At 40.7% G+C, this 19,659-nt stretch overlaps 1 protein-coding gene across 4 annotated transcripts in view; it reads left to right on the top strand.

The window, feature by feature from the left end:
• Positions 1-4,360: 4,360 nt before the first annotated feature.
• The window catches only part of mlip (muscular LMNA-interacting protein), a 28,802-nt gene continuing 13,503 nt past the window's right edge, over positions 4,361-19,659 (top strand). For 3 of the 4 annotated variants that reach the window (XM_086045914.1, XM_086045913.1, XM_086045912.1), the window contains exons 1-8: positions 4,361-4,497; positions 9,268-9,381; positions 15,031-15,159; positions 15,430-15,597; positions 18,124-18,195; positions 18,425-18,508; positions 18,592-18,675; positions 18,758-18,802. In XM_086045914.1, coding sequence (XP_085902040.1) covers positions 4,450-4,497; positions 9,268-9,381; positions 15,031-15,159; positions 15,430-15,597; positions 18,124-18,195; positions 18,425-18,508; positions 18,592-18,675; positions 18,758-18,802 — 744 coding nt within the window. In that variant the 5' untranslated portion in view covers positions 4,361-4,449. Of the gene's footprint in view, positions 4,498-8,940; positions 9,040-9,267; positions 9,382-15,030; positions 15,160-15,429; positions 15,598-18,123; positions 18,196-18,424; positions 18,509-18,591; positions 18,676-18,757; positions 18,803-19,659 lie in introns of all 4 variants that reach the window. The other variant, XM_086045915.1, reaches the window with a different exon arrangement.

The following is a 19,659-nucleotide window of genomic DNA, read 5'->3' as shown; positions in this document are numbered from 1 at the left end:
CGGACAGAATTCACGATGACCTTTCTTACACACACACGAACAACTGAAATGCTGGCATCCAGTGTAAAACATTTTTTTGAGAGTGGTAAATATAATCCATGAAAATCATATTGAATTTATCTGATTATTTCAGGCAGCAAAGGAACTGTAAAGGGTAAATTATGGAGAACCTACACAACCAGTATATTCCAAATACTTTCTTGAATAACAACGGCATAGGAGCGAGTGCAGTAGGGTGCGACTGTGTGTTGCCATAGTAGAGATAAAAGGAAGGGAAACAGCAGGTTGGAAATAGACAAGGGCAGCTGTGGCAGGAATGAAGAATGTAGTGTACTTAAAGGCTTAGCATCCACTTCAGAGGTCTGCTTTCGCACACTTGTGAGGCAACATGGAACAAATGTAAACAAACAAATGAATTCGTTTTCACATTGACTTCATGGATGCTGTCCATTGACTAACAATAACGAATCCCTTGCAAGAAAAAGCACAAAAACATAAAATTACACACACATGACAAGTGCACTCGGTGAAAAGACAGTTAAAAAAAATACGCTTAATGTCATGTCGTTTTTCTTTCAGCTGTCAAACATGTCACAAGGGCGCTTTTATTCTGCTTTCTACTCTGTCAGTGCATCAACCCGAACTAACAACATGAGGGGGAAAAAAAAAAATCATATTTGGCAATGGCATGACCATAATGTGCAATTTGCCACTGTCCACAACAAGAGAAAAATATTGGCTTGACACTACCGCTGAATCTCTAGAGTTGAACTTTTGGTTGACTTCCAAGTTGTTTTCATCATTACAAAAGACATTTTCCCATTGGAAAGAGTAGAAAGTGAAATAAGTCATTTCAAACCCTGACCTATCGCCATTGTAAAACTTCTGTTTTCAGGCAATGTTTTAATGAATATTTTTATCTGCCAAACATGTGTAACTACTCTAAAATGTAATTAAATTGAACAACAAACAATTAAAACTCCTCACTTTATAAATATTTCTGGAATTAATGTGCTCTGAAGTGCCTTACGGCTCTCTGTCTTTGTGGGAATGGATTTAATTAAGTGCTCTTATTGATCAGCCAGACTGTTTCCTGGTCAGCACCATTGTTAGATTTACAATCATCATCACACTCTTCCTCGTTTTCATCACTTTTACCCTACTAAATGGAAAAAAAATTGGGGAGTTAATCATTTTCTGTAGTCCTGTGTGACATCCTGCATGATAACGGTTTGAAGTTGAAGTTCGTTTGGCTTTCAAGGCATATTTTTTTGGTTGTGTTCCAAATTGCACGACATTTAAGGTATTAGACTTTCCGCTGTAAAAAAAAAAAAAGTTTTTAAAACATATAACTCTTTCACACAACAGTTTTCCATATATAATTTCGTATGAAAAAACATGTGGAGATATAGTACAATTGGAGGAAGCGAAAAACTCAACTAGTACAGAGACAGAATTCTATCAAGCACAGCGTGAACATTGTTGGCGGTGCACTTCAGCCATGCCTGCTGTCTGCCAGCTATTTGTGGCTATTAAACGCCTATAAAAGGAAGGCGGCGTGGCGGCACGGCCCACAACAAACTCCAAGTGGCGAGACCGGGAAGTGGTCATGCTGCTTTCTTCAAACATGCAAGAGAGAGCTGCTCTCTTGCTACGTGAGGCCGAACAACAAGCAGAACCTTTGTCTTAGAAAGGCGTCTGAAGCAAAGATGAGGAGCTCTAATAAGGTAGGAGGCTTTACACTGAGTATGCTTCACTGTTAAAAACATGCACCAAATGAGAAGAGCTTGGCAAATGTTCATCAGTGTTCCCTCACACCTCCCCAGCTGTGGCAGTCACTCAAGGTTTTCCCACAGAAAAAAAAAAAATCAAATAAGTTGATTTCATCACTCAATAAGAATTGTCCCCCACTCACGGAACCTCTAACATAGGTCAGGGTGTTCAAACATTTTTGTTCGAGGGTCGCTTTCATAAAAGTGCAAGTATGCATGAGTGCCACTGAAAAAATGTTTTACTTGAATTGATTAAAGATGCTGAAACCAGTCAAGCAAGCAATTACATTTTGTTTGTATTATCTAGTCATTTTGAAAAACTGTTACATAACAGATTTCTGTAAAATGTGATAAGGCTATTTTTCGGGGTATTTTTCTCAAGATTTCCGGGTGGCCAACAGCCCTGTATCCCACTAGATTACGTCCACCCCAGCACGGAACAGTAGCCGAATCCCATCTCTACATTCAGAACCAAAACAAAAGCAAATTGCGGTAAGGTGACCATTTTTAAACGTTACTTGTGGATAATTAATGTGATATGTTCATAAATCAAACCTTGACAAAGCGGAATGTGGAAGAAACAATTTTGCTTCTAAAGATGAATTAACTTTATAAACTAGTGTTTTGAAGAGAAATTGCGTTTTATTTATTTTTTCCATTTTAGTCCTAAATAGTTTATTTGCATCTTTAGAAAGGTTGTACAATATGTGATCCAGAGTATTAGTAGAAGTGGCACCTATTTTTTCACCAACCTTCTTTCTTACTCTAATCTCTTAATCTATCCCGTCCCCCTTTTTTTTCTTTTTTTTTAAACTAGCCTTGTAGGCCTTGTCAAATGTCACTTTTAATATATGCCACGGGCCACTGAAAAATGGAAGGCAAATGGCCCCCGGTCCGTGGTTTGGACACACCTGCTCAAACACAACCCGTCACCCTCTTGATGATACATATCTTCATATTCCTTATCTTATAAATTACCTGTGGCATTATACTGAATTAAATATTCATCCAAATTGCCATTATATGCCGTATGCACAGTATCCCCACCATGGCAAATGTTCAGGAAAGTGATTTTTCAAAATCTTAAAAAACAAAACAAAAAAAAAATTAACATCTGTATGTTCCGGGGAGCTATGCTCGCTGTGCCAATTGATTAAATGATCCCCCAGAAATACATTATTTAAGAAAATGGATATTACCACAATTAAGATATATCATAAGTTCTCGATGGAATGGTGGATATAAAGTTTGCCGTTGGGGGTTCGAATCGAGGCTTCGACCTTCCTCTGTGGATCTTGCATGGGTTTTCTCTATGTACTCTGCCTTGCCCACACACCTCAAAAATGTGCATGTTAGGTTAATTGAAGACTCCAAATTGTCCTCAGCTTTGAATTGTTGTTAGTGTACAGAGTTAGTGTTTCAAAATCCATCCTTAGTTATATATTCCCTGCCCTGATGTTGTTAAAGGTACAGGCAGTGAAATGGCCCGCACATCTTTGCTGTTGTGTAGTGTGTGAACAACAGAGTAGTACCGTACTTAGTCTGTAGCTGCACTGTTATCAGAGCAGCTGGCACTGTGCTATATTTGCACGTCCTATCTACTGTGGAGGGAGGGATTGTCTCAGCCTGTAATTAAAGTCTTTACTGAGACACACCCAATAGTTTATGCTATTACACGCACAACACAAACCACAGCAGGAGCTGACGTGAGCATCTGAGGATTAAACGTTTACAGGCAGCATGTTTACAGGCACCATTGTGCTCGAGGGAGAAGATTATAATGAGCACTACTCTTAGAGATGTTATAAAGGTGTATTAGGATGGCATTGAAAAAGCAAAGATTGGTGGGGGGAAATAGGAAGAGGAATTAAGAGATCGAAGTAAAACATGATTTAAAAAAGTCATTCTGTTATGACGGTATTCTTCCAAATATATATTTTTTTATTGCAACTCTATTCTTATCTTGGAGAATTTTCTCTTCATAATATTACAACTATTACAATGTAAGCTTACAGTATAACATCTCTATTCTTCTAAAATCATGAATTTATTACAGTAAAATTACAACTTTATTCCTATGATTTGTTTTCTTGAAATATTACAAATATTCTTACAAAATGATTTTGGTTTCCTTGTAATATTGTGTTACTGTATATTATTTATGTTGTAAATAACTTTCTTAATATCGATTTTTTTTAATTTTTCTTCTTGGCATATAACTAATTAACTCGGCATTGGTAATTGTGAAAAAAACCCAACCTTCTTCTAGTAAATCATTCATGTGTGAAACTATTTAAAAATTACCAATAATTAAAAAAAATCCGGTGCAAATAGCCCACCAAAAGTTAGCATATTTTTCCAATACTTAAAATGCTTTTTGACATTATTCTTGTGAGAACCTCCAAAAAAAAAAAAAAAAAAAATTTGAATGCTAATAAAAATAATATTTATTTGTCTTTCCCGTATAAGTGGCTATTTACGAGTGTCCCTTTAAAGCATCTCGTGGAGGGTGGTCTGCTTAAGGAAATGATGGAAGCGTTGTGTATTTAGTCTTGGGAGCAGGTCTGACATGCCACAAGAAATAGCTGAGGGACTTCTGGCGCGCACCCAGTGAGGTGACACATAGCAAGGAGCCGGTGCCCCGAGGGACATGTGATCTATGGCTACAGCTTGACCTATGCCACGCTCGGCACTACTAAACATTCAAGAGAGCTCTGCTGGACAAGTAGGAAATACTTAAGATTTTCGTAGTATCAACTTTCTCTGCTTTGACTACTGAGGGGTCAGGACATATAAACACGGTTTTAAGATGGTGTTCTATTATTTGCTAGTTGATCATGCTCCGGTAATGTAGTTGATTATTTCTGCCCTTTGAGATAACGTGTGTTGTTGGAATAATCATGTTCTGATACGACCCCCTGAAGCCCGGAGATCTCCAACCTCTGTTGCTCTGCCATACAATCTATTTTTAAAAACTCATATTTGGTAAAGAAGAGCTGAAAATAAATGCGCCGATTTGGCCTTTCAGACAATAACCTTTTTGGAGTTTGTTATGAACGTGTTCCATCTTTGCCATCATCATTTGAAGGGAAAATAAAAACAGTTTAAGCACATTTACAGACATGAGGTTGTTGTCTTAGAGCGGATGTGTTTGCTACGGATTGATGCACAGTTTGAACTTAAAAGGTGCAATGATGCTGTTTTGAAAAAAAATTGTTTTTAGACCTTTGATGGCAGAGCACAAACTCCCTGGAGACGGCTTGCCGGTTGAAACAGAATTGAAACACATCCTGTGTTATTGGATTTGTCAGATCAAGCCTGCACACATTCAAAAGCTATGTGTGATGTGAAGAAACTTTCATGTTTGGACTTTGAGTTAAATGTTGCAAGTGTTGCCTTTCTCTTGACGTGTACCAACATATAATACTTTAAGCAATAATATGTGCCAAGTGTTCTACAATGAAGAGCACGATGTTGCCACTTGGATTGGCACTCGGCACTCGCATCGGTGCTTCATTACTGTTCAAACGTAGCTATGTAGTAGACTAAAGTATGTCATTACATAACGCCAGAGCTGGGCAGTCTGTCCCTGGGCCGGACCGGTCGGACCCTCCGGCCCGGCTGGATGCCCATTTTTGGGTCGGGGGGGGGGGGGTGGCGCGTGTTGACAAATTTTAAAAAATGGCTGGACTAAGCGTGGCCAGAAGTGTATTTTAGTCCGGCCCACTAATCGGCCCTCATGCGTTTGACGTGGTCGTGAGGCGGCCAAATTTCATCTCAGCCTACTGCGTGAAAGGCTTCTTTTTAGGCTTCTTTCTACTCCCGTGTCGGCGCGAGCGGCAACTGTCGCATCGATTCACATGGCCGACGCATTGTGCTGTTGGCGACAGGTCTGCGACACATGCCACGCACACATCAGGAATTGTTGCTGCTCTGATCGGTCCATTATGTCACATGTTGCAATGACATACAGTTTCTCACACGGAGAGGGGAGAGATGATGCAGCACGCAGCTCGTTGCTGCTGCAAAAGCAAACTAGTTTGGCAAATAAAATTAAATGCATAGTCTAGTCATCTCTGTCCCTTTATGGTTGTAACAGGTACGATATCCATCGTTGTCGCTGTCTTTTTGAAGCGGCGCACCCCCGACTTGGAACTTAACTGTTTCAAAACAATTTGTGTCCGGGAGTATATTAAGCTGCCCGCAGCACTCAAGTATGACGCTGCTACATCAAGGTGAAGTTCATGCACTCCTTCTGGCGTCTTCTACTTCCGGAAATACGCCGTAGCAAACCTGCTGTGTATAGTGGTTTGCTGGTATGCTTTTATTTTGAAGGCGGTGAACGAAGGGAAGTGTGGAAAATAAATAACTTGTTGAATGCGACTTCTGGCCGTCTGTTGGACCCAAGTAATTATACAATACGACAAAAACAACCCCGGGGCTCGCAATGGAAGTAAGCACATGCAGTTGGGTAAGTAGTAAAGTACTAGTGGCGCATTTTGAAGCGTGTCCACAGCGGGTTCGAATAGTAAATTAGCCAGCTAATGATCCTTAAAAAGCTTCTGCCGTTAGCATGTCTCCCACGGCGGCGTCAATCACGGACACTTTTTTTGGGGGGGCCGGAGGGCGGAAGGGGGCAGGGGGTGATAATTTTTATGAATTAGGGCGGGGGATCGCAGCCGGAAGGGTACCCAGGTCAAGGGTGGAGGGTCATGGCTGGACCTGCAAAAAAGGGTCAAGTGCCCAGCTCTGCATAATGCTCTGACACAGACAAGTTGTTATAAATATTTTTTCAATATGTTTTTGTTTTGTTAATACCCCTTAGCTCCACATTTGTTAGCTTTTGAATATTCATCAGAAGACTTCCATAATGAGGTAATTATTCATGAATTTTTGGAAAGAATTAATTTGCAATGTTGAGAGTTGTGCTCTCTGTGGGAAGCAATTACACAAAGACAAAAAAAAAAAGAATTTGAACCAGTAGGTGACAATTCATCTTTAAAACACAGCATGCCTACTTCTGAAGAGCACTTTGAGCACTTTGTCTGACTAGAATAAATTAAATGTGCTGAGAACAGCCGAGCCACCAGGGTTTTATCCCTGTGAAAAAAAGACCTTTTGGGCATCATCACTTCTATGCCATGTAAAAATACTATACCAGTAATGTACCCAGTCAGCCACAGACCAGTCAAATTCTCCTAATTTTTTTCTAACTTTAGGCGACTTTAATGACAATGAAAAAAATACTTTTATCCAAGAACACAAGTTTATACGTTTTTATTGTTAATATGTCAATTAAATCGGAAATCAGTGGGTGATTTGTACGCAATGTGGACCTCACATTAGCCGTGGCTACATCGGGCTAGCACTAAGCTTCAAGTACTCCCATTATAAGGTGTGACTGGTAGGTGCATAATATCCAAGTCTTTACAAGTAAGCATCCAGTCATATGTTGTTTTAAATAAAATCTACTTCTTACATATTACCTGCAAAGAATTATTTCCACAGCAAAAAGCAGTGTAGTTGTTGGATCAAAAGGAAGTTAATATGTTAATTCTAACAGTATCTACATCAGTGGGTAAGTACGTGTGATGCATTTTTATTACTTTTTGACGATAGCCTCTTCTGATTGATGACGCAAATTACAGGCCACTTATCTACTGATGACCTAACAGCACTGAAGGAGAAATACATTAATCACTGAGTAAGAGATTCAGGAAAATATTTTTTCTGAATAATGGGTGTCCTTATTGCTTGCCTGGATGGAAAGGAAAATGGCCTCATTCAAAGTTTTCCTGAAGACCGAGGACGTAGATACAGTGGGCCCTATTTTCATGTCCAGCGCAAGTCCCGTGCAAAGTACAATCAAACTATGCGCATAGGTGGTTTCTTTTTTTGGGGTATTTTCATAGGCGCGGGTAGAAAACACAGATGGTTGTTTCCTGGCAAATGGAAGCGGCTCCACTCATTCCCTTTAAATTCAGCGCAGGAGTGGGGCACATAGTCTTTGACAAAGGGGAAGAAGAAATAGACTTGCTGGAGTCCATGCAGAAAATCGAAGCACACAAAGTATGTTTGTAAGGAACTGCAAGCAGACCTCCACGGGTGTATGATGTAAAGTTGGCCTGGGCAATCACAGATGGCCAATGTGAAGTGGGCACCTTCCATCACAATTGTTCGTGTCTGTTGTGTGTGATTTTAGATCTAGTTAACTTGTTATTTTTCGCTTACTAAAATAATCTGGCACCACACATATCAGCGGAGCGCAGAATCCGTCTGCCTTGATCAAATTCACAGAACTCGTGTGATACCACCTGTGTTCACAACTTATTCTAGTGTAGCCTACTTTCTGTCATCAAATTTTCAGGTACACGAGGGCATCTAATACAAAACGCCCTCGATTGGTCGGTACATCCAGCATGGCACAGCGCAATCTGACAAATTCACAAACACGGGAAAGTAGACTTGCCGTGGCATAAAGAGTTTTTACCCCGAGCATACAGTATGTGCGCCGCATACAAAAATAGAGCCTGGTTTGTCCGATAGTTTATTTGATGGTCAGTTATAGAGAAGAACATTTCCACTCCAGAGTTTGGAGGCAACATGTTTTGCTATTCTCCACCCACCACTTGGCATTGTGCTAATGCCAAAGGGGTCACTTTACAAACTGTAACTTTTGGTGGTCTGCTTACCAAAGGCTTTACAATGATCCCGCTAAATCTAGGATGTCTAGGAAGGAATAAGATAGCGAACTACAACAGAATAGCACTGACTAAAGTATCATGCTTGAATTAACTGAGCTGTATTATGTTGATGACTAATTCTTTCATGGCTGTTAGAATGGCAGACTGGCTCTGTAATTAATTATTATTAAACTGCGACAATGTTATGAAATGAAATTCAGTCATTAAGATACCTGGGCTCATTCATTCCAGGATTTACAGTTAAATCAGTCGAAAGGCATTCAAATTTGGTAGTATCAATGACCACAAGTTTGTTAATAGTATCGACATACCTCCTAAGTATAAAAAAAGTCAAAAAAGGTCTTAGCGCGCAAATGCTATGCACAGACAATTGTTTGCCAAAGCATGTGCAATGAGTTTAATTGAACCATAATACTTTACATATGTTGGCTCACTCAAGGAATACTGTTATTGTAACTCATTAGGTCAGATGCCTCAAGACAAGTAACTGAAGTGTGCTAAGCTGCCGAAGTGTTTGGGGCAATAGCTCATTGGGAGTATGGTTCCAATCCTAAGAAGCAAAGGTGATTATTATTTATTAAGTTCTGTAAGGAACAACCACCCTATATGGACAGTTTGAAATACATAGTTACGTTATCATCATTAATAATGCATATAAATGAAAAAAAAAAAAACCAAGTTCTCATAAATCTTTCATGAAATCATTCATTATGATCTTATTTTACTAACTGTGTGCTTGGATTTTAAATGATCAAACCTTTCTGGATGAACTTTTCCTTTCTTTTTTTTAGGCTTTGCAAGGAGTTCCATCTAAGTCTTCTGTAATTACATTTGTTCCATCAGTGCAGAAGTTACCCTTAAAAAGCATCATAAGTGAAGTAGCGCCGGAGACAAAACCAAATCAGGTAAGGCAATATAAGCGTCTTTATTGCTATAGACATACCTGCGTGCTGTGGGTTGATATCATTTCACAATGACACCATACTGGTGTCGATGGAAAACACATTAGTGAATTATTAAATTACATTGTTGAGGCCAGATAATCTGGTTTTGTGATGTGAAAATGACTACGGATTGGACGCAAAGGTCACTTGAGTCAATACCACATATTATCTTATACTCTATGTAGTATTGTTGCAATTACATCCAGAATAACCTTCTCACACTATAAATGAACCACCCACACCTGAGATCTAGCCACAATTACTGTAAAAATGACAAAAACATTGTAATTTCTGTACAGCATATATTTCCTGATATACTGTGCAGTATGCTCCCCATATGCTGCATTACTTATTAAGGGGCTTTAACATGACAAAGATTCAGTATTTTTATTCACATTTTTATTAACATGTAGTGAAATGCATTTTCCTGAGTTTGCTCTAGAACTGGGTAAGGATTGAACGATACATTTTAAATAACTGTTATCCCCTATAATCCTCGCCGAACCCCCGAGTGCATCATGTTCAAACATGTGCAAGTAGTAGTTCATCAATGTGAACCCTAATCCTGAATCGCCCCAGGAATAAATTGGTTACAAATGACTCCTTTCCTTCCTTGAAGATCATGCATGTCATTTCCAGCCAGTCCCGGAAATAACTACTGGTAAAAACACTGTAATGTGCCTTATCTTATTTTGATTTTGTTTTGATTCTTTTTTCCCAACCTCATATCACTGTATGGCATGAAAAGGCTACACTACAGGGGTTGCGGGTTGGGAGGCAGAGTAACTAATTTGGAAGGGTACGCCCATGAATGCCCCTCCAATACTGTACACCGACGTAGAATGGACTGTATCAATAAGTATGGGACACACATTGCACATTTCATTGGTAAGAATGCAATTTTGAATTTTCTCTCATAAAATATATCTCTGACTGCTACTCAAAGCATTCGTTTGCATCATCTTGTCAGAACCATCAACAATGAAATGGACGCAAAGCCTATCGGGATAAAATTCACTGTGAAATTGAAGTGAAACTGAACCTGTCAGTCGCAATTCACGATACAGAGATCGTATACTCAGAATGGTCGATGCAAACAGTGAAGTGCATTCTTTGAAAGGCTCTCATTATTCCATACAGGGATCCTAGCATAAAACACACACTGATGTGTTTTCAGTGGAAAAAAATAACCACTTGTCAGTAACACGTGGCAACATAAAATGGCTGCTCTCTGGCTTCAGCTGCGAGTGGCCTGTTGATAGTCCATTCACATATATATCCGTGATCCAATGACAGAGACACTGTTGTCGCCTGTCCAATGACAGTTGTGTTTGTCACATTCCACACGTTTTATTTGTGCATTTGCTATCTAGATATTTTCCCTAATAATATTGCTAATCGGATAACGAATGTATCACATTGCCATTGTTGTGACAAAATGACACAAATTCACCCAGCCATGCGATTCCCAAACCATTACTCTCAAAGTGTAATGGTGGAGAGCAAGGTCATACTAAATTTGCACCACATTCATATTTTTCATTGAAGCCAAGTTACTTAACCAAAGCGTAAATACTTTACATTGAAATCAACACTTATCACAGTGTAATTGTTACTTACCCACACATTTTTTCACCTGAATGCATCAAACTGACTGTTTCCAGTGTGAATGGAGACACACAAGAGGGATTATGTGATTGAAGAACAGTTGAATGAAACACAACTTTCTTTCTAGCTAAACAGCTCCAAAACAGAGGAAATGCGAGTGGGTACGCCATGCAGTCCTCCTCCAAAACAAGCATCGCGTTCTCAAGTCGCCCTTACCTTTGAGGCCAACATCAAATACCTCTGCACCTTCACCACTTCAGGCGTATTGTAAAACCTAGCCCCACTCTCTCCCTCACTGAAATAGGTTCATATTTTTGTCTCCTGTCGGCTTGATTATTGCAAGTCACTTCGCATTGGGATCCCTAGCAACAGTCTTCAAAGACTGCCAGAGTCCTGATGACAATGAGGGAGTCTGAATATATCACATCCTTTAATTTAGTCACTGACTCCCTGTCTTCTGTAGGATCAAATTTCCCAAGGGACCCATCAGTTCTTGGCATGGAAATGCACCACCTGAAGAAATTCCTAAATACCTAAAGGGATTCAATCGCAACCATCAAACGGTGCAGATACGTTCAAAAAGGGCATATGACCATTTTTTCCCCATTTTAGTTCAAAATGTGCGTGAGATACAGCCTGTGTTGACTACATGTCTATCATAGTATTGTTATAAATGGAGACCATTCACTCATCAACTCAGAGTTGTTTTAACCTAAAATATACTGCACATTTTGGACTATAGGTTATATTTTGAGTAATCATACACAATAATATCACACAAACAAGTGGTAACATACAAACAATCACAAACTTTAGGAATGCCCAAAGAAATCGTTTGCAGCTGATACCGAGCCCCAGCAGTCTTGCTTGATGGGCGTGCGAGAGTTTAATGTGCTAATAGGTGCGAGTATAACACCAAATATTACAGCGAACGGTGCCCCTGGTATGCTGATTGCCTCTGATGTCCAACACCAGGTTGCTGGCTGCATACATGACTTCAAATATCTTCTCAGTGGGGTGCTTGCTCGCTGCTCATCACCCTTACTAACAGGATACCTACAACTGGGGTATATGGTATATCAAAGTCAAACCGGCAGGTGGCCAAAACTCAAAGCACACCTTAGGTCATTACCCCAAAAGGGTAAACATTTATTGAGCTGACTGAAACTACACACTTTTGAACATAAATATGAATTGAAACAGTGTACAACATTATTAGCCCCCAAAAATCTGCTTAAAATATTTTTGACATGCTTAAAAATAGTTCAAAATTATACAAATTCAAAATATGGACATACTGTAAAAAATGTTGTCATTGCTGGCATCTTTTGCCTGATTATCATAATAGACTTCATGTGTTCATCAGTGATGCGACTCATATATACTTTGTGTGATGTTTTTGCCATTAACACAAGGTACATTAACACTAATACAAGGCAAAAGACAGTCACCTACCAATAATACAAACAGGTTGTGCTCGTTACAGCGAAGGACACAATATCCATAAACGTGAGTCCAAAAGGCAAAGGCAATCATCAAACAGGATCAATGTTTACTATGAGTCTGTGGAGAGAACAAAGCTGAAAAGTGATGACAAGAACCAAGGAACTAGCGATTAGATAGAAAGACACACGAGTGAGTCGGGTGACATTTGGCTGTTGCTGGTTTTGAAATAAGGAGCAAACATAACGTGGTACCAAGGATACACAGTGTTCTAGGTGCATGTAGATGGCGCTACGCAATGTCTGTGGGTCGCCTATTGTTCTATAGGCAGCTGTTTGCGCTGCATCGTTGCTTTGGCGCTTCACATCGCCCCAAATGACTTAAATTCAAATGCATTTGCATTTTGTTTTTGGACACCGGTGTAAAGTGAGCAAAAATGATTTGGTTGTCTTATGCAAATCATCCAATCACATACTGTATGACACATGAGCGAAATTCTGGTGGGTTGCCCTTACATTACACTGCCAGTGGGCAGAATGCAAAGTGGTTAGATGAGGAGTCAACTGCTAATTAATCCGCACGGTGATGAATAGCCCAAGATGCTCAGTGATCTTTTTAAAAGAAAAAATAAATTGCAAATGTGGCCTTTTGAATTTCCTGAAGTCAGATGAATCTCTAAGGCGACCACTATCAGATGGCATTCTTAGGGGAAGCCATTGATTGAAAACATTGGACAGGACAACAAACTCTAAATGTTCCATCTGCATTGAAATGGCTTATTTTTAAAAGCGATATTAATTTATTTACAACTTAAAACAGTTCTGTTTCGTAATATATATTTTTTATTTTATCTATAATTGTTACAGACTTTAAACACCGTGTAACCATTAATGTAGCGGAGCATACACAATGTACATTCTGATTGGGATTTATTAGGCCAGCACCTACCAAACTAAAAAAACACAAAGTTGCTATTTAACAAGAGAAAAGACAAAATTTTCTACTACAATACTACTGCAATATATTATATAATATACCACACCTGTGTTAACATTCGTTCAATATCTTGTGATCTTTGTGATTGTGAAACTACGGTAATGAATCAGACATCTCGTTACGGTAATGAATCAGACATCTCGTTTATTTTTGTATTTTTGATCAAGCCATATTGATGCACGTAAAATGACTTTGCTTTTGACACACAGTCTGTCAAGATATAATTAATATAAGCTGCCTCATCTGTGAACTATTTTCCCAGGATAAAAATGTCACATTGCCAGCCTTTTGCACGCTTCATTACTGTGTGTCTAAAAAAAACAGAGCTGCAACTTGTGTCCTTGATTTAGTAAAATGGAGGGTTGTCATCTCTGTATCGGGTCATGCCATATATAGAGGAGCCCACTTAGCGGGAATGTTGGCGTCTATGTCAGAAATGATAAATGGCAGAGGTAACAAGCAGTGGAGGCCAAAAAGAAGGGAAAACAAATCCTGGAAAATGATGAATTTCCTTGGAGCATAAAAATAATTATTTGGTACCTTTGTTGTTCAATAATCCCCCAGAATCATATCAGGGAAAATGTTGCACCTCTATGCGGATTATTTGTTTAAAATATTAGAAGCCCTTCTTTGTATTGCCCTAGTCCAAGCTACTTTTATTCAGAGTCTTGCAAGTTCATATCATTATGTTTACTGAATGTTATTCACTTATTTAGTAAAAAAAAAAGGCCTGCTGTGAATAGCGGAACAGTATAAATTGATGCTCCCACCTATAAATGTTTCTAATATAAGTGTTAGATTGATCTTTTTAATAGCCATTCACACGAGGCGGGGTTTACTGCACTTGTCGCTATAGTTCTCTTTTGTACAGTACATACTAGGCGACAGAAGGGAGGAATCTACCAATGCTTGGTGATTTGGTTTGACCACGCCCTCGGCTGAGAGCTCTTGTTTCCTAATGCTGAGAATTGGAATGTGAAACATGGAACAAATGTGCGATTGTCTCCAGCATATCAAATTGAATGAACTTTAACCTTTTACCGACGGTCATAAAAACTCTAGAGTACCAATAATAAACTTTGTGCTGTCTGCAAACAAGTGTTTACCTGACAACTTTTGTAAACACATTTTGAATTTGAAATGGGTGACTGGAAAGTGGACTAAACACTTTGACGTTAAGGTGCCCTTTGGGGTGCCCCCTTCACTTTGACTTCTCTCCCTTCCTGTACGATGCTGTTTATGTATACATACACTCCGGAGTTTGCACGCCAACATTGATAAAAGTGCAACAGAGCAAATAGATCATTTTGATTAAGTGACGGAAATGCTCTCGGTGATTAATAAATGCTTGAAATTGACTGACGCACACCGCTAATTTATGCATCAGGATGTCCTCGCTCACATCAGCATGACATGTGTGAGTCCATGTGAATTCTATGTGCGGGACATGTGGTGCTTTGACACCAAGCACACTCCCCCAAGCTCAGGGGACTTGCTGGAGTTCACCTCAGGCTCCTCTCATGTTTCACTCTCTCGGATTTCTCTTTGCCTTTCCCCTGTCAGAACGTAGCTGGCTCCTATGAGAAGACAAGCGGCAAGACCATGTCGGGTGGGCAGATTTTAAAAGTGGATTCAATCTTTACCAAAGATTCACCGCAGCATGGAGCAGGAAAGGAAGCAAAGGCAAATGAGGTAAGGGAGCCTCCTCAAAAGAAGGCTGTGTTATAAAGATAAGAATAGACATAAAGTAATTCTAAATTTGCACAGCTTTACGAAAAGTTAACTCAAATGACAACAATTTACAGTTTATAAAACAAGATGTTAATCTGTTCATTGAGGTCTCAACGTGTCATAGTACTTTCTATAGTCATGAAAGGTAAATAAAGTTAATGCTTGAACCAATTTTGACCGAATTTAATTCTCAGCCCTAACTAAGAAAATGTCAATTCACTTTTTTGTCAGCTGCAGTCTCTACTGGCCCAAGTGAGCCGCTCCCAAACCTCCACATCACTGGGTGGCCAGTCTGAAAATACACCCAAACACAGCGGCACCGCCTCCATGGAGACAATTGCTAATAAACACCGGGGCCTTTCCCAGCAGTGGGGTCACGATTCCTCAGGACGTGTTGAGGTTAGCTCGGGTTTCTCTCCCAGTAAGCCCGCCGGCTTGGATCGTACAACGAGCCCCACGTGCTCGGGACACGTGTTCCCCACGCCGGCTTCATCCAGAGAGTCCATCCTCTCAGAGAGCTGGGACAGAGACAAGTGCTGGCCCGCCATGCCGCTTTCCTCTTTTGCCTCTCCTACTTCTCTCAGCCGCACTGTCTCGCCCTGCTCATCGGTGCGCTCTGGCGTCTTCTCCCCCGCTGTGGTTCGGATCAGAAAGCACGCTCTTGCTCCGGGCTCTAGTCTGGTTCACATCCCTCAATCCTGTTTCTCATCCTGCGACAGCCTGGCTTCTTCCATCTGTCCACAGTCCCCTCCTCTTCGGCACCGGCCTCCCCTCACCAGACTCTCCCTCCTGACAGCCATCCTGCGGAAAGGCCGACTGCCCGTTCTGTCCGCTTCCGTCCGGAGGCCTTACACCCCTTGCTGGCCCGTTAACCCCGTGACCCTCACTTTCTGCAATGCATGCTCAGCAGCATCCAGCGTGGCCTCTATTCCCCTGGAGTTTTCCTCTCCGTTCTCATCATCTACATCCTTAGATAGTCAAACTTTTGCTCACAGGGAGCCTATTAGGCCTACTACGGCCCCCCCGCCTGAGCTGCCTAATGAGCACAGTAGGCCTCACACTCCAGTTAAAAGGTGCTCAGGGGAGGTTGGCCCCAGAAGCGTGCCAAAGTGGGAGCAGGTTATCTCGCCACCGCTTTTGCAAAGCGCCGCACTGCCAAGAGATCCATTATCAAGATTAAGCTCAAAATTCAAATGTGTTCCACCTATCAGCAAAGAAATAACACCGGAGCACTCTTATGTCTTCAAGCCTCCTGAGTTGATACCGAGTTTTGCTCACTTGTACCTCAGCAGGAAAGGGGAGCACAACCTTGCCAAACAAATTACTCATCCTACACTTTTGCATCCACCAGCCACTTCTCCAACAGAGAAAAGTCAGCAGCCGAATTCGTCCCTGCCGAAGCTTCGGTGGCTTTCCGATCGACTCCGATCCCCTTCTCCCTGCACCCCCTTGTCTTCTCCGTCGCATTCCCGCTCAGCCAGCGCCGCCGCATCACCTCTCCCTTCTTTCACCAGCGGAAGGTGTAAATCACCGCAAGGCTTCCCCAAAGCACCCAACCTGACGCCGTCTCGCTACACGCCCGTCGCTTTTTCCGGGTGGCCCTCGCCCGTCAGCTCTCCCACGCCAACGCCCTCTCCCGCCACACTATTTCGAGACCTCACTCCATCCCCTTCCTTCTCCCTTCGCTCCACGCCCTCCCCGAGGCCGGGGAGTGGAATATCAGACTGCAGTGACAGGGAGGGTAAAAAAAGAAAGGTAGCCACTCTGTTTGCCACGTGCACCACTTGAACACGCTCGAGGATACATGCGGTTCCTTGACTCGGCTTTCGCTCACTTGATATGCAGACATGCACTCACCAGTCCAAACATTGGCCACAGCTGCATAGACTACATACAGCTCGATCAACGCAGACAAAATTCTGCTTTGACAAAGATGTGCCAGTCAGAGAAGTATTGGTTGTGAATTCTGAAAAATCCTTTTGAAGACAAGTGAGAAGCGTTCAAACTCACTGTATAATGAGATGATTCTGTCATATTTTTTCTCTGCGTGTTTTTTAAAATCACGTTTCATAGTTGTATCATTGATCGCGAGATTCAGAACCAAAGGTGCGTGGTTCAAGCATTTTTTTTTCTTAAAACCAGCATGTTGGTTTTTTTTGCAAGAAAAACAATCCTATAGCATTTTGTTTATTATGTTTACACCAAACATACTAATGAGCACAGTTGGCCTGTGTAGGTACTGTACTTTTTGAAATTATGGTTAAAATATTCTACCTCGGCCTCATTGGCTCTTAACACCTTTCCCCACTTGTATTTGGGAGATTTCAAGTGTTTTTTCCTTTCTTTGCAAGATAACACTTCTGTTTTGTCAGCGTAGTTGAATATCTGAAGAAAACAGGAAATTGTTGTCACAAAACAAAAAATCCTGCAGCTCCTTCAATGTTGCTTGTAACCAAACACACTCACATCCTCAGTAATAAGAGGATGTACACACTTGTACACACAGACTATCTTAGTTGTTTATTTTTATTTCCCCTCTCAGATGATCTATAGATTTTTTTCTCCACACTGAGTTGTACTCATCAAGGGCAAATAAAGTGTACATGATTTTTCTTTCACAAAAAACATGGCATTTGAACAGAACTGTATAGACTTTTTACACCCACGCTGTTGAGTGTCCATTAGGAGCCAATTATCACTCTGTCCTCAGCTTGTCATTTCCACCAGCATTCCCACCTGATGGCAGCCAATAGAATATTTATTGAGTACTAATCGCACTTAATTATTTGGCGTCCGACCAAATGACTGAAAGGTTTATTTTTGTTATCCTGGAGCAATGACAGCTAAGCTGATGAATGTAATCATTAAGTTCAACTGTGAATTAATTCATATTCATGCGTGTTCTTCCCACTCTGCATACCGAAGCCTCACAAGATTAAGTCGAGCTACAAATCACTTGCTGCAATCCCTACAAACACCGTTCTCTTGGATCAGCAGGTACTTTCACTTACTGTGTTTGTATCAAAGCACCTCATTATGCCGTTGACTGATTTGCCATGTGATGTCTTAGTGGTATACTTATACAGCCGAGCCACACAGTCGATGACTATCAGATAAATGCAGAGTGCATGAATACAAATCTTGCAGAAGTGACGTGGGAGTCTAATGTATAATCACTCACAGATGATTACGGTCTGTAGCCATCCCCTGTGCTTCGTATTCACAGGTAATAGATGAGCAGGTGGAGAGTGAGAACATCTTGAAAAGAGGCATCACTCGTGCTACGTCTGATGAAGACACCCATGCTGAGGTATCTGAACACCCATCACTGAACATTTGTGCCGTAGATGTCATAATTGAGCTGCAACCTCATTCCTTTTGTGTGCTTATCAGATGTGCTCACCTGCCGAGCTCCGGCAGCAGTCCGAGGAACTGTATGCGGCAATTGATGAGATATTGGCTAATTCCAATCCACAAGTGGGTTCAGACCAATCCCTTGATCAATAGCAAAGTGCTGCTTTGTTAATTATTACAGATGTTTATTTTTGCTACATTTTAGAGCAAACCGGCGTCCAAGATGTTGACGACTGACGTCAGTTTGCCGGTATAGTGAGTTCCCCTTTTATTTTTCATATGCTCTGTAATGCCTCATAACATAAATCAGTGCATCATCACGCGTCGTCTTTCAGACAGTTTAAGTCCCTGAACAAAATGAACGCTATAGTGTGTAGATTATAATCATGACAGAAAAGTGATTTCACATCAGACTTATCAGCATCATTTCAGGAGACAGGATGACAATTTTCATTTCAACATGCCAGAAGCAAAAAGCAATGGATATTAGTACAGCAGCAGCTTTAGAGCAGGTCGTCGGCTTTGGCTTCAGAAGGACAGTCAAGATGGCAGCATGACTTTACTCTTCTAAATGTAGACTGATTGATTGGACAAAGACATTTCCCAAATGCATTTATTCATTACAAATAAAATAGATACAAGTGAAATTCTCAACTAAAAATGACACATGATAAAATGGAAAACTCATTGGATTAAAGAAATGTTTCCCAAGGAAATAATGAGATAAAAGTGAATTTGAACTATCTAATCATCAGGTTGATGATTGAAGCCATCCGTTCATTATTGATCAAAAGGGAGAAACCTTCTTGTAGTTATCCATCGTGTGTGCGCTTGGAATACATGCATGCATATATCCTCCACAAGTCTAAGATCACTCCGCAGACTTTCAACAAGGGAAATGGCAACCTGAGAAAGAGGCACAGAAACTGTGGCACACAAATTTCAATAATAGTCAATCATTTAGCTTTTCCTTTTGTCCCTTTCACTTCCAATCGCTTTGCAGAAATAAGTGGTTCATATTGAAAAGGACAGTTCACTTTTTATTTTCGTTAACGGACGACTATTTTCCCCAGTAGGGGACAACCTGTGTGCTGTGCCATTGATTTT

This window comes from Filicampus tigris, chromosome 11 (genome assembly GCF_054856515.1).
Source record: "Filicampus tigris isolate MCC_2025a chromosome 11, RoL_Ftig_1.0, whole genome shotgun sequence".
In the NCBI taxonomy this organism is placed as follows: Eukaryota; Metazoa; Chordata; class Actinopteri; order Syngnathiformes; family Syngnathidae; genus Filicampus; species Filicampus tigris.
The sequence above is the reverse complement of the archived record's forward strand: the minus strand, read 5'-3'. Positions and strand labels throughout refer to the sequence as shown.